This window comes from Sinocyclocheilus anshuiensis, unplaced genomic scaffold, assembly GCF_001515605.1.
Source record: "Sinocyclocheilus anshuiensis isolate Anshui unplaced genomic scaffold, SAMN03320099.WGS_v1.1 scaffold5315, whole genome shotgun sequence".
Taxonomy (NCBI): Eukaryota; Metazoa; Chordata; class Actinopteri; order Cypriniformes; family Cyprinidae; genus Sinocyclocheilus; species Sinocyclocheilus anshuiensis.
The window spans coordinates 25,930-40,195 of NW_015541765.1; the positions used below are offsets into that span (position 1 = coordinate 25,930).

General features: G+C 35.7%; 1 protein-coding gene across 1 annotated transcript in view; it reads right to left on the bottom strand.

Annotated features, from left to right (window-relative positions):
- The window catches only part of LOC107690878 (macrophage colony-stimulating factor 1 receptor), a 22,640-nt gene extending 9,927 nt beyond the window's left edge, over positions 1 to 12,713 (bottom strand). The window contains exons 1-13 of the mRNA XM_016489298.1: positions 12,307 to 12,713; positions 11,368 to 11,543; positions 6,577 to 6,858; positions 6,193 to 6,480; positions 4,890 to 5,026; positions 4,416 to 4,578; positions 4,040 to 4,241; positions 3,822 to 3,937; positions 2,733 to 2,844; positions 1,400 to 1,590; positions 1,222 to 1,313; positions 592 to 718; positions 387 to 491 (exon numbers count right to left, since the gene is read on the bottom strand). Coding sequence (XP_016344784.1) covers positions 387 to 491; positions 592 to 718; positions 1,222 to 1,313; positions 1,400 to 1,590; positions 2,733 to 2,844; positions 3,822 to 3,937; positions 4,040 to 4,241; positions 4,416 to 4,578; positions 4,890 to 5,026; positions 6,193 to 6,480; positions 6,577 to 6,858; positions 11,368 to 11,416 — 1,864 coding nt within the window. The 5' untranslated portion in view covers positions 11,417 to 11,543; positions 12,307 to 12,713. The remainder of the gene's footprint in view (positions 1 to 386; positions 492 to 591; positions 719 to 1,221; positions 1,314 to 1,399; positions 1,591 to 2,732; positions 2,845 to 3,821; positions 3,938 to 4,039; positions 4,242 to 4,415; positions 4,579 to 4,889; positions 5,027 to 6,192; positions 6,481 to 6,576; positions 6,859 to 11,367; positions 11,544 to 12,306) is intronic.
- Between the last annotated feature and the right edge of the window lie 1,553 nt (positions 12,714 to 14,266).

The window sequence follows — 14,266 nt, forward strand, 5'->3', positions numbered from 1 at the left end:
GGGCGTTTTCATACGCGTTTGGCCAATCAATGTCTACTTACGTCACGATTAGTACCAGTTGTGCTGGTTAGACCCTGCTCCGGAGTAGGAGCTAATTTGGTTCTCGAAAAAGGCAGTCCGGTACTAAAATCGCTCCCAGTTCCGGCGGTGCGAACACGCCAAAAAGTGGGTAGTTCCACAATTAGTTCTGGTACTATGAAAAGGTTCCTGCGGTGCGAAAGGCCCTATAAATAAAATAGGTGCGAAAAATGTGAAATGTACACGGTGTTCCACAGTATTCCATTACCATAGTATTACCATAGTACATATCTATTAAAAACAAACCAACAAACAAAAAAAACCTTGGTAATACTATAGTACTCTTTGTAATTGTCATGCATTCTGACCTTTCAGCATTTTGACAGCTACACGTGTGGCATTGTCCTCTTTGCCCAGGCCGTAAGCTGTGGCCTCCACCACCTTCCCAAAGGCTCCTGCTCCCAGAGTCTTTCCTGCACATACAACCACCACAATCACTCCATCAGTGACTGCATTCTAAATGCACAGGCTTTGATGAAATTCCCAAAGTGCATAATCTTGTATTACACAAACCGAGCTTTAGTTTGTCTCGAGGAAACTCCCATTTCTCATTGTATGGTAGTTTTGTCGGGTCAATGAAGGTGTAGTTGTTTCCATTTGTGGCTTCAATGATTTTCCAGCGGATCTCGTATCTGGGTTTCTACCGCAAGACACAAACTAGAGTTCAGTCTGCTGTTGAAAGGTTTTACACACATATCAACACAATACTGCGGAGTAATTCACTGTGTGCAATCAACAGGTTTGAAATATTTAAAAGAACGTGATGTTCATGAGTTTATGGACGTGTGTGTCGATAAGAGTCAACAGGGATGGTTTAATTTCATTTACTGTTCACACAGGACTCCACTCAAAAATGAAAACCCTATGAATATCTAAAAAACAAAAGCTGCTTTGAAACAATGTGAATTGTGATATACATATAAATTTGACTTAGGAAGATCTGTACATGAGATTTGATCAGGGTTGGAGCTGAACTCTGCAGGAAGGTAGATCACCAGGAACAGGGTTGGACACCCCTGATTTAAATGATTAAACTGAATTGTGACATGTAGCTGGTGTGAAAAACAAGAAGTGTGGATTCATTTGAATACGTTTTGGCCGATCAAGCAGATTTGAGTTTGGAAGCAGCTGTGATCATCTCACCTGTTTGTACTTGTAGATCATGAAGATGAGCAGCAGCGCTAGAACCACCATCGCGACTATAGATCCACACATAGCGCTGGTGAAGAGCTGATCTGAGACAAAAACACACTCACATGATCAATACACCAGGGAGATCAGCTTGTGTTCTTTCTAAGAACCGTCTAAAGCATTTGTTTACCGGAGACGTCCATGGCGAAGGTGTCGCTGCCTTGTCCCACCAGATTGAAGGCCACACACACCACGGTCATCCTCTGGTTGGACGGTCCCACGGTCAGGACGCTCTCCACACCCACCGAGCCGTACGGATCCTTATGAAATGCCAGCGTCTGCGTCTGGACGGGCTGAAGACCCGTGGAGTTTTCTGGGCAGCTGGTGAACACATAAAATACAATAATAATCAAATACAACTTCAATACGACAATAATCAAAGCTGCTCCTGCTGAAAGAGTCATTTTAGACAATCTAGAATCTGCACTAATTACACTGTTCTGCATTATATCTGCCAAACAAATCCAATACTTGAAAAAAAAAAAACTGCGTCTGTTCAAAAAATGTTAAATTCTCAGCTCGTTTCCAGATGTATGACATGATTTTATGCCTAATCTCCCAGACAGAAGAAAATGCAAACATGAGTCAGATGTTTTCTGCTGCATCGGTCTTATGGTACTTATGTAAATATTGAATATTTTGAATATTTTTCGTATAAAATATTTATTAAAATCGTCTTTCCCGCATCCAAACAGGAAAAGTAAACGATAGATTTTGTGAAAGCTGATTTTATAAAGTGTAAAGTACATTAAATGGAGCATTTGAACATATTTTGGACTCATTTTCAGATTATATTAAATATTTGCAGATGATAAAATGTTTAAATCATTTAAATCATACATTTGAAATACTTATTTTTGTTATTAATGCCAAAACTTTGATTTTGATAAGCTGATACATAAATATAATTGGAAAAATATGAGTTTTTTCTAAATTTTTATTTATCTCTGCATCATCAAATTAGACAATATTGGCTGCTGTTTGAGTTGCCTGTGATGTTACATTTGATTGTTTTCATTCATTGACTTATTTTGTATCATTTACTGATTAAATCACAAGAACTTTTATTTTCCTGGTTACAAGTTAAGTGTTGCATAGCATCTGTGTCTTTGAGGTGATTAATACATAAAAAAATTATCTGGTTAAAATGTCTAATCTTCCCAATAATAATGAGTCTGAATGATTCATTATTTAAAATAGGGTAAAAAAGGTTATAGTTTCTTTAAAGAGGAAAGAAAGATGCATCTGATTACAAAAGAGTTTTTCACTGAAAAGGCTGTAGGGAATGACCTGAGGAATTGACCGGATGGTGAAAAGTGCCTTTGTATGATGGCTAGAATAATGTGCACTGATAAATCATAGAAGCAAAAATGTGCATTTCAAAAGTAAAATGGGTTTTGATTTTAAAGTCATGTTGGTTTTGAGCTCACAACAGGCTGTCAGTGTCAGATATAATGACGTACGTGGTTCTGATTCCTGTGCACTGGTACCAAAGGATGCTGGGAGCTGGATATCCATAGGACCTGCATGACAGAGTGGAGACGTTCTCCCATCTCACCGTCGCTACGGGTTTCGCTGTGAAACAGAATCAGCTTTAATGTTTCAGAAGGAAATGTTACTTGATTTCTTTACAGGTTCTGGGTTCAGAAAGTTTAGCTCTATCAGCAGCATTGATTTCCTCTAATTTTTTTTGTGTTGCAGTTGGAGTAATGAACTTGCAATGGAAGCAAACAGGCCCAAATATACAAGGAGCTGAAAATACAGACACAAACGTGTGTTAACATTGTCTGTGCAAAGTTATATAAAATATACTATTATGAACATCATTTTCCATGTTTATTGTGTTTTAAATGTATGGACAGAAGAACAAGGTTAAAAAAGATGATTTAGACAAATTTAGAGAACATTTTTAAGGAATAACTGGTAACACTTTACAAAAAGGTCTTATTAGTTATTGCCTTAATTAACATGAAAAATTAGCAATCCATTGATTGAATACATTGATCTCAGGTTCATTGAACAATATTAACCGATACAACTTTTGATTTTAATGTTAAGATTAATTTTACTTAACTTTTCTTTACATTCATCTGGAACATACGTAATATAAAACAATAAAAGTAAATATAAAATAAATAAATATAAAATAAACAAACATACTGATAACGTAAAAATACGTACAATTAAAAATGATAAATATTATTCCTCTTAAAAATGCAACTGTTGATTGTTAGTTCATGTGATCTCAAGTCCATTAAATAATATTTAATGTAAATTTGATGTAACTGATTAAAATTGATTTTAAGGGTTAATTTAACCTGCTTTTTACAACTGAAGTGCCTGAGTGTGCTGTTGGTAAAGCTTAACTTCATATTTAATCTGGAACATGTAATAAAAAAAATTATAAAATAATTATAAATAAATTAAATACATAAATCGTTATTTATTAAAATTAAAAAATAAATAAAAATATAATATATATAAATATAAAAATGTACTAAATACATGGAATTAAAATAGAAATTTTTGTAATAATTTGCAACTGTACTTACTGTACATTTTAATATCAAAAGTAATGGAGGCATTTTTCATGCTGCTCTTGACGTGGAGTGTGTAGCGGCCGGTTTCCTGGAAGTTCAGTCTCTTGAGGAACATCAGCGCCTCGTACCTATAGATTCACAACCCTCACAGTGACCTCAACATATCCTGTAAAAAGCAATCACATTCGGCTCACGAATATGTCAATCTGGCGTGCGAGTTTTAGACTGACCTGTCGTTATAGTTATAAAACCTGTTCTCTGGGAGTGAGGCATTGTGGGATGTTGGAGTCTCCCACTGGTGTGAGATCAGCGGTGGATACGCTTCGATCAAAACCCCGAGATCCACATCTTCGCCTTCGCTAACCTCGATGGACAGACCGCGGTGAGTGAGTTTAGACGAGAGCTTCGGGGAGAGTCGAATGCACGGCTCGTCTGTCACAAATCAGTGTTTTCATAGTGTTAGTGGAAATGAACTACAACCCTAACCCCTAACAACCATCCATCCATCCATCCATCCATCCACCCACCCAACCATCCATCCATCTATCATCCATCCATCCATCTATCTACACCAGTTGACAGTCTGATTTGCTCTCCGTTTCTCACCCACGACCAGCAGGTGTGTGGTGGAGCTGTTGGCTCCGGCCTCGTTCTGACCCATACAGGTGATGTTCCCCGAATCAGACAGCTGAACAGCCGGTATGACCAGGATGCTCTCGATGGCCAAACGATCCCCTTCCATCGTAGATTTCTCTTCTGCTCGGGGCAGCTGGGAATGAACCGAGAAAAACAAGTCTCTTCTGCTCAACAAGGCTGCATTTATTTGATGAAAAATACAGTAAGAATAGAAATATTGTGAAATATTATTTCTATTTAAAGTGTTTTCTATGTGGATATATTTTAAAATATAATTTATTCCTGTGATCAAAGCTGAATTTTCAGCATCATTACTCCAGTCTTCAGTGTCACATGATCCTTCAGAAATCATTCTAATATGCTGATTTGCTGCTCAAGAAACATATCAGATTATTATCAATGTTGAAAACGGCTGTGCTGTGTCATAGTTTGACGCAATCGTACCGTTCTAGAGGAGTGCGTCCATGTGACGTTGTAGTAAAAGTTGGGGTTGTTTGTGGTGCAGCTGATCTGAAATCTCTCTCCCACCAGTTTGACATACTCGCTTCTCTTCAGAAACACGTACGGTGGAAAACGTAATCCTGAATAAAAAAGTATAGAGGAGTTATTAAATGAGTAGCTTTTTTTACTTAAATATCTTGTTATAGTTTTGATGTAGCGAATGTTGTGCATCAGGGATTCCCAAACCAAATCCCTTTGACCTCCTAAAATATTTACTTGTGTGTATATAATATATAAATATTTATTAATTGATTAATTTTATTATATATAGTTATACGTATTTAATAAATATTTTATACGAAAAATATTCAAAATATTCAATATTTACATAAGTAGAATAAGATTTTAAGTTAATATCTCAATAACACATTTACACGTTCATGGTTCTTTGATGTTGGTTGATGGCAGGCAGGTAAACAAATAAAAAGATTTAATTGTTTTAAGTAAGGGTTTAATTTAAATTAGTTTTTATGTTAAAATTATTTATTTATCTATTTTACAATTTAATTGATTATTAGTTTTTCATCAAAGCCCTGCTGTCCATTGTTCATTTGGCATAAAAATAAATAAACCTTTTTGAATTCTAAAATGTTTCAATTTATTCTCATTCTTAAAATCTGCAGTTTTTGTCATTTGATTACATAATAGAGTTATTAAATGAGTAGCTTTTATTAACTTCATTATCTTTTTATAGTTTTGATGAAGTGAATCTTGTACATCAGGAATTCACAAACTTTTTTGTCAGCCAAATCCCTTTGACCTTACATATTTACTTGTATATTTAATAATAATATTACATGTAATATTAATTATATATTTAATAAATAAACATATATAATATAATTAATATTTATATATATATATATATAATTTTTACCTAAAATTATGAAGAGATTTTAAATTAATATTTCAATAATTATTTAATTAATTAAATTAAACATATGGTTTACACAATTCACTGATGTCTTTTTTTATTATTTATTTTAATTATTATTTTATTTTATTTTATTATTTTGACATTTTAGCTTTCATCAACTCCAGTTTGGCAAAACTTGTTGTACATTATTCTTTCGGCAAAATAATGAACTGGAACATTTGGAAAATTTTGTGATTTCAAACTGTTTGAAATTCGAAAATGTTTGTCTTTGGAACGGTTTGCGAAATCACAGAATTCTAAAATGTTTCAGTCTGGAGCTTTTATTCTTTGATTCATACGAAAGCACACTTGGGTTTCAGTGAAACTCACGTTGAATGACGTTTATCGAGAATATCTTCGACACTTTCTCAACCCCTCTGATTCTAGCGCTGCAAATGTAGTCGGCGTTAAATCCAGGTTGAACGTTGCGAATCAGGACGCCCTTTTTGGGGTCAAAGGTCACGTTCATGCCGTAGGGCACCGCTGAGCCGTTATCCATGCGGAAGGTGAAGTCCGTGGCGTCGGGGTCGGTCAGAAGACACGGGAGTGTCAGATCTTCACCTTCTTTCCGCACATAACGCAGAGACGTACTCGGCGAGACGAAGAGAATTCGGGGATCTACAACCAACACAGATCTTCGAGATCTTGTTTCTGCATTTGTAAAGCATGTTTAGTTCAGAAGCAGAAATGAAAGCATTGAAAGTGTTCACTCACCTCTGACAAACACATGAACCGAAGATGACTCGTTTGAATCATTTCCGCTCATATAGACGCACTTGTATGTTCCTGTAAAATCCGCCGTGGCTATATTCACACGGAAACTCCGGACGTTTCCGACCTCCTTGGAGATGAAACGCTTGTGTCTGGCCAGTCGGGGAAGCCATGTGACCGGTCCATCGCCTTCACAGATCAGATGAAGAGGAGAACCAGAGTCAAGAATCACATCCGTACCGACCGGAGCTCCAGAGTTCAGTCTGAGCCGCGGCTCAGACCAACCTGCCAATCAAAACACAGACGGGAAGCCTGACATATCAAATAATAGTCAGAAAATTAATTTTTTGAAATGGAACAGCTTGTTGAACAAAAAAAAGTTTGCGTATGTGTTTTATGTTTTGTATTATATGTGATCCATTAGGTTTTTATGACTCGCATTGTCAGATATAGTGAGAATATGGAGGAAAAAACAGCTCAATCTAACAAAATAAAGACAAAAATTTGGAAATTCTGATTGTAATGTAAATCAAGCATAACAGTATAGCGTATAGCAGATACTTAAAATGATATAAATATCAGTCGTCACTCTATATCTCCAATAATATGTCTTAGTAAGATGATATTTAAATGTTTAGTTTGATGATCAAAACATATAATGCAATGCGATATAATGACAATTCAGAGATGAACAAATAAACATTCCTCAAAAGATGTTTTAGAAGTTTGGGAAGATCCTTCCTCCACCGAGGAACGCTGAAATTAAAGCTTCTGCAAACAAAAGCCTGATTATCTTATTTGATTCTCACTGATTTTTACTGTACAATTAAACTAAAAGACCTTTTACTTGCTAAACGACGACAGCAGCAAAGTTTTGATCGTGTTAGAGGCCTTAGAAACTGGTGTTTCAAATATGATACAGTATGGTTGATAAGATGTTACTCCATATTCATTATGAGAAAACAAGATCTAAATTCAGTAAAAATAGATAAAAATGAGAATTTATCTCATCGTTTCGCAACAATGGATGGTTTGGGACTCACAATAATGACATTTTGAACACTTTCTTGACCTCTCGTCACCTCAGACATCCATAAATTTCAGCGGTTTCACCAATAGATCACTGAAACTCCTCACAGATCCACCTCCATCTGACAAACCACATCAAACGCTACAGTTTCCTGCTCTCAGTTGCACAATCCCTCTGGATTTCCTCAGAAGTCATTCATTGATCGGAATATTGACACTATCCATTGTTTTCTGTACAGCTCAGAGTCATTTCATAATCGCTGAATTTTGCAACACTGTTATTTTCCTGTATATTCCTGTGAAGCTGCATTTAAATGATCTGCATTATAAAAGTGCAATAAATAAAAGTGAATTCACTTGAATTCAGCACATGAAACTCTAATGTACTGCGTACTGCACACTTCATATTGAATACTATTTTAAATCATATGTGAAACAGTACAGAAATAGCTGAAGAATTATTATATTCTGTATATTTAACCTAGATTTACCTGCAGTAAAACCACAAACCATTCACTGTAATAGTGTGTGCTTAACTAGTTCCCTTGGTTTTTTGTTTTTACACAAAATCTGACCTATATCTTGGTTTACTAAGTTCTCTTTCAGATTTTTCAGAAATTAATATTTGCTTAAAATGTAGTCACCCTCAGGCCATCCATGACGTAGATGAGTTTGTTTCTTCATCAGATTTGGAGAAATTTAGCATTACATCACTTGCTCACCAATGGATGCTCTGCAGTGAATGGGTGCCGTCAGAATGAGAGTCCAAACAGCTGATAAAAACATCACTACAATCCACTCCAGTCCAGTCCTTCCGTTAAAGTCTTGTGACGTGAAAAGCTGCATGTTTGTAAGAAACAAATCCATCGGGATGTTTTTAACTTCAAACTGTTGCTAAAATATGAGTCCTTATTCCATAATATTGTTTGAATGTCTGAATCAGGAGAGAAATCTGCATAGATTAAGCACCGTTTAAAGCAAAAACAGTCTAAAACAGTATATTTGGGTGGATTTTGATGTGAGAGGACAAAAGGGGATGGACTTTTTCACTGCAGGAAGCATTGTTATGAATTATGGAGTCATATTTTAGCCAGAAGCTTAAAAAGTTTAAAACGTCTTGATTATGGATTTATTAAAAACTCGCAGCTTTTCGCTTCACAAGTCATTAATTGATGGACTGGAGTCTTGTGGATTGCTTGTGGATTATTGTTTTTATCAGCTGTTTGGACTCTCATTCTGACGGCACCCATTCACTGCAGAGGCTCCATTGCTGAACAAGTGATGTAATGCTACATTTCTCCAAATCTGTTTTCACGACTTATCCACATCTTGGATGGCCTGAGGGTGAGGACATATTCAGCAAATGTTAATTTTTGGGTGAACTACTCCTTTAAAACCAAAACACACAGCGTCATCCCGGCTCTCTTTACAGCAGTTCTCATGAAACGTGTGGGTTTCATCTCAGTGTCACACTAATAAGAAAAGGGTAAATGTGAATGTGCTGTTCTTAAGGGTGGAGTGATGAGAAGAGAAATGAAAGCTGTCTGTGTGTGTGTGTGTGTGTACTGGTTTATATATCCTGGTGGGGACTTAAACCTGACTACACACAGACTCATGGGGACTCGTGTCACGGTGGGGACCTAAATTGTGGTCCCCACGGGTACAAAAGCTTATAAATCATACAGAATGAAGTTTTTTGAAAATCTAAAAATGCAGAAAGTTTCCTGTGAGGGGTAGGTTTAGGTGTAGGGTTGGTGTAGGGCAATAGAATATACGGTCTGTACAGTAGAAAAACCATTACGCCTATGGAGAGTCCCCACAAGGATAGCTGACCAGACGTGTGTGTGTGTGTGTGTGTGTGTGTGGTGAGAACATGTCGAGTCAGTGATCTGCATTGCGCAATCAGCCCAAACATCCAGATCTTCCTCTCACTTCTGCTTTCCTATCTAAAGCACGAACTGGAATCATTAAGACTTTTCCCCCATCATATTCAAACTGTTTTCAACAAGCTATACTGAGAATTTCACATCAATTAATCAACTAATTTACAATCAACAAAATTCCCCAAAACCAGTTGAGTAGACTGTAAAACTGATGTTCTTCCTCAGTATATCTGAAGAGTTCAGATGCAAAAGCCTCTAAGTGTCGTTTAACATTTCCTTTTAAAATGAGCATTTTTATCAGGCTTCTATGTGTAGTTTCAGTAATTTCACTTTAATGGTGATGAATAGGTTTTTTTGCTATTAAAGTGAAATAGCTGAACATAAAACATAGGAGCCTGAGAACAATACTAATTTTAGCAGAACATTTCAGATGTTTCTTTCAACTTGTTTTCTAGTGCAAATATCTAAGATGCATTTACTTGAGATGCAAAATGACACCGAATTAGAAGTTTGTTTATTACTAAAGCAAAAATAAATATCTGCCATCAGGTTCAGAAAAGTTAATTTAAATGGAAAACAAGTACTGACGATATCTGTTCTTGTTTAATCAATTATATATATATATATATTTTTTAATTTTGTAATTTTGCATCTTAACTAAATGCATTTTGATTTAAGACTGTTTAGATATTTGTACTGGAAAACAAGACAGAAATGTTGAGGAACGACGCCATTTTTATTCAATGTTATTGTAATTTTGAATCATATTTCTCTGTTTTTCCAAATAAGAATATTTAGAGAACTCACACTGTTCTCGCAGACATCTAACAAGTTGCATTAAAAATAATAAAACTCATAAAAAGTCCCCAAATTGAGTTATGAACAGACTTCATATTTTATAGGAAAGTGTTTCTTACTAGATTCATAAACTCTCAAACCTATAATGCGCAGAAGAACCTCAGTAAATCCAAACCCAACAGCGCTGCTCACATGATAACTGACTGAACTCTCCTCAGATCTCTAGAGTTTTCATCCATATCACTTAGAAATGTAAAAAGATATTGAACAACATTTTAACATTCATTCATAAAATAACGTTTTTTTATAACTTATGGAACATATATTGGAACCATGTGTTTTTAAAACATTAAAATGTCCAGTTTTCCTGTCGTTATTTAAAGGTTACAAAAACGTTTCTTATAATGTTCTACTAATTTTAGTTTTATCCAAACATAACGATACTTGAACGTTTATTTTAAATGCTCTGAGAACGTTAAAATGTCCAGTTTTCATGATAAAAACATTACATAAAGGTTACGTTCTAATATATATATTTTTTTTTTTTACCTAAAATATAACGTTACTTGAGTGTTTATTTTAAGAATGTAAATATGTCTAGTTTTCTTGTTGTACTTATGTTATTTAAAGGTTTCTTCGAATGTTCATCACGTAAAAATAACATCATGAGGACGTTCCAGAATGTTGTTCTAAGAACGTTTTCACTCAATGTAATGAGAATGTACATCAAATATTAATTACGTCACAATGTTCCATAAACTGCTTTGTCCAAACATTTATATAACTTTTAAAAAACATTAGTAAACGAGAGAATGTTCCCTGTTAGCTGGGATCACGTAAAATGAATGTGAAGAGCCACTTAGATCATCTGGCGAGAAATGTTTGAGCTCTGATTTTTGAATGTATCTTTGTAAATCCGAGCACAATTGGAGACACTGTTGAGATTCTTCTGAAACTCTAGAGGAGACACATGTAGGACTTCAGCAAAGGTCTCTGTTTGCCTTCTAAGAGAAATAACTGAGAAGTGAGCTAGATCTCCTCTGTAGTTTTGATCTTACAGTAAGATGAGCGCTGGTTTTCTTACCCTGAACTTGAGCGAACAGGATTCCACAGACGAACAGGAGAGCAAACATCTCCGAGCGGCTCCTGTTCAATAGTTCGTCTCAGAGGAAATAAGGACTGATCCTTTGGTCCTTCAACACAGACTTCTCATTTCTGTCTGACAGGATATGACCGCAGCAGCAAATCAGCTGACCCAGCCTAGAAACACCATCAAAAATCAACATTTTGTGAAGATTAAGTCTATTAGTGTATACAGAAATCATGTGGATCAAAATTCAGCGAATCCAAATGTCACAAGCAAACTCAGGTTTTTTATTTTTTTGTGTTTTACAGATCAAATATCTAAACATTCTTAAATCAAGATGCATTTAGTGGATAATCTAAAAAGGATCATTTTTAAATCTTGTTTTCAGAAAATATATATTTTTTAAAATAATTTTAATTTAAATATTTTTTCTTGTCTTAAGCATAAGCTCACTGACCATTTTTAGAAGAAAACAAGACTTAATATTGTATATTGTTATGCATCTCAAGTAAATGTATCTTGATTTTTAGATATTTGTATTGGAAATGACAAAAATACTAAGTGAGATTTTGTATTATTTTTTTTTGTAGAGAAGCTCCAAAGTTTTAGATTAAAATTTATTATTTCATTTTTTTTAATGTAGTTTTTATTTCCAGTTAGTAATTTTAGTTTTTAATATACATTTATTTCATTTATTTGAAAAAAATCACATTTTTGTTTTTCATAAATATTTTTATTTTATTTTTAGCTTTATTTCAGTAAACAAAAATGTTTTTAATAGCTTAAAAATCCATTTATGCTTGAAATAAGAAAAATGGGGTAAGAAAAATCAACAGGATTATTTTTCTTAACCTATGGACTATAGATATTTTTTTCTTTTCCTAAGCACAAATCACTCAAATTTGATCATTTTTATGAGAAAAAAAAAAGTTTTACCTGAGTGTCAGCAAATGTCCAAAGATTGAGAAGTGAAGATCTTCATCCGAGCTCCTGCTGCGTGGCGATGATCTCCGATCTGAACAGGCCTCCAGTGCTGCGTTGGGTTTTCCGTCTGCACCTCGGTACTCAAGTGAAATGAATGTGAACCCTGATCACTGAGACGGCAGGAGTCTCTCCGTGACTTCCTGAACAAAACGCTCCAGTGTTCATTCAGCCCCATGATCAGTGTTTACATGTGAACAACAGGCCATCAACAGCTTCTTTTAATATCACATGAAGAAAGACTCCAGCTGTACTTGCCCATAATTGATTCTGTTTACTTTAAGGCTTTTTCTGTTGCTTTTTGTCTGCAGAAGGAAATACATGACTTCCAGTACACTCACATTAAACTCACATTAATCTTCAGTGAGATGTACTGAAATGAGATCTTACTGACAAACAAGGATTTATTTGTCTAAAACATTATAGTATTAGTTTGACAGACAAATGTTGTTCAATTTAGTATTTTTATATACTATTGTAGTTTTTATGCATATTTTGAATTAGGTTTTTTTTTTTACTTCAATTTGAATTTTGTTGTCGTTTTGATTTACACTTTTGTCATGTTTTTTTTTCCAATTATACTATCTATGGTTAATTTATTTTTCAATTTTAGTTTTATTTAGTGTTTATACATTTTAAAAATATAAGAAATATTTTGTATTTTAGTTTCAGTTAACAGTAATAACACTAATGTTGAGTCATAGGTTAAGATTATTTTTATTTCTTTATTTTAGTGCTTCAGCGTAAACCTATTTCAGGTAGCTGCCAAGGTAACATTTATATAAGTGTAAGTGTGTGTATATACGCACACACACACACATAGTAAGTATATAAAATAAAAAAATGATTTTAATAACATTTTTTTTTTTTAATAATTTTAGTTTTAGTAATAACCCTGATGTTGAGTCATGAGTTATGATAAACTGATAAAAAATTAAAATCTCTTGTTAATCTCAATCGTTTCTCAGACAGTAATGACACTAAATTAAGAGCAAACTGCGACTCTTGCTAAAGTGTTTCTGGGGCAAAGTTGATACTGTAGAGCGTAACGTCTCGGTTACGTATGTAACCCTCGTACCCTGAAGGAGGGAATGGAGACGTCACGTCCCGTCGCCACAGCTGCTGTACCACTGCTGAGCGGCCGGGTCACCGGCTCGGCTCCTAAGCGAAAACCTGGTGTGCATTGCACCGGCTTTTGTATTTTAGTTTCAGTTAACAGTAATAACACTAATGTTGAGTCATAGGTTAAGATTATTTTTATTTCTTTATTTTAGTGCTTCAGCGTAAACCTATTTCAGGTAGCTGCCAAGGTAACATTTATATAAGTGTAAGTGTGTGTATATAGGCAGAAGGTGCAGCACATATTCAGGTTTTCGCTGAGGAGCCGAGCCGGTGCCCGGCCGCTCAGCGGTGGTACAGCAGCCGTGGCGACGGGACGTGACGTCTCCGTTCCCTCCTTACCACAAGACCAGTTACTGCGGGAAAACACGGGCTCTGAGACTATACCGTGGATTTTACACATATGGGATCCACTTAGGTCTCTACATATGTAACCCAGCCCTCTACCGGTTCTCACGGATTCATCGAGTGAGGGCCTGGTGCCGGAGGCTCTGCCACATCTGGCTGCCGAGGGGACGGGGGAGCTCGACAGGGTCTACGATATGGACTCTCTGGAGCAGTTTTAGCAAGCCGACCCAAAGCCGGGGCCTCTCAGTGCTTCTACCCGTCTCGGAGCACTAGAGACAGGTCCCAAGAGGGTATAAAGGGGGGCCGTGGAGGATTTAGCCTTCTCACCCCCCTAAGGAACCTGATGACCAGGTCATGCTTCCCCACTGACTTCCCTACCACGGGGTTGTGGCTGGTAGCAATCGCAGCCACGTAGACTTTAAGGGTGGAGGGAGACAGCCTTCGCTCC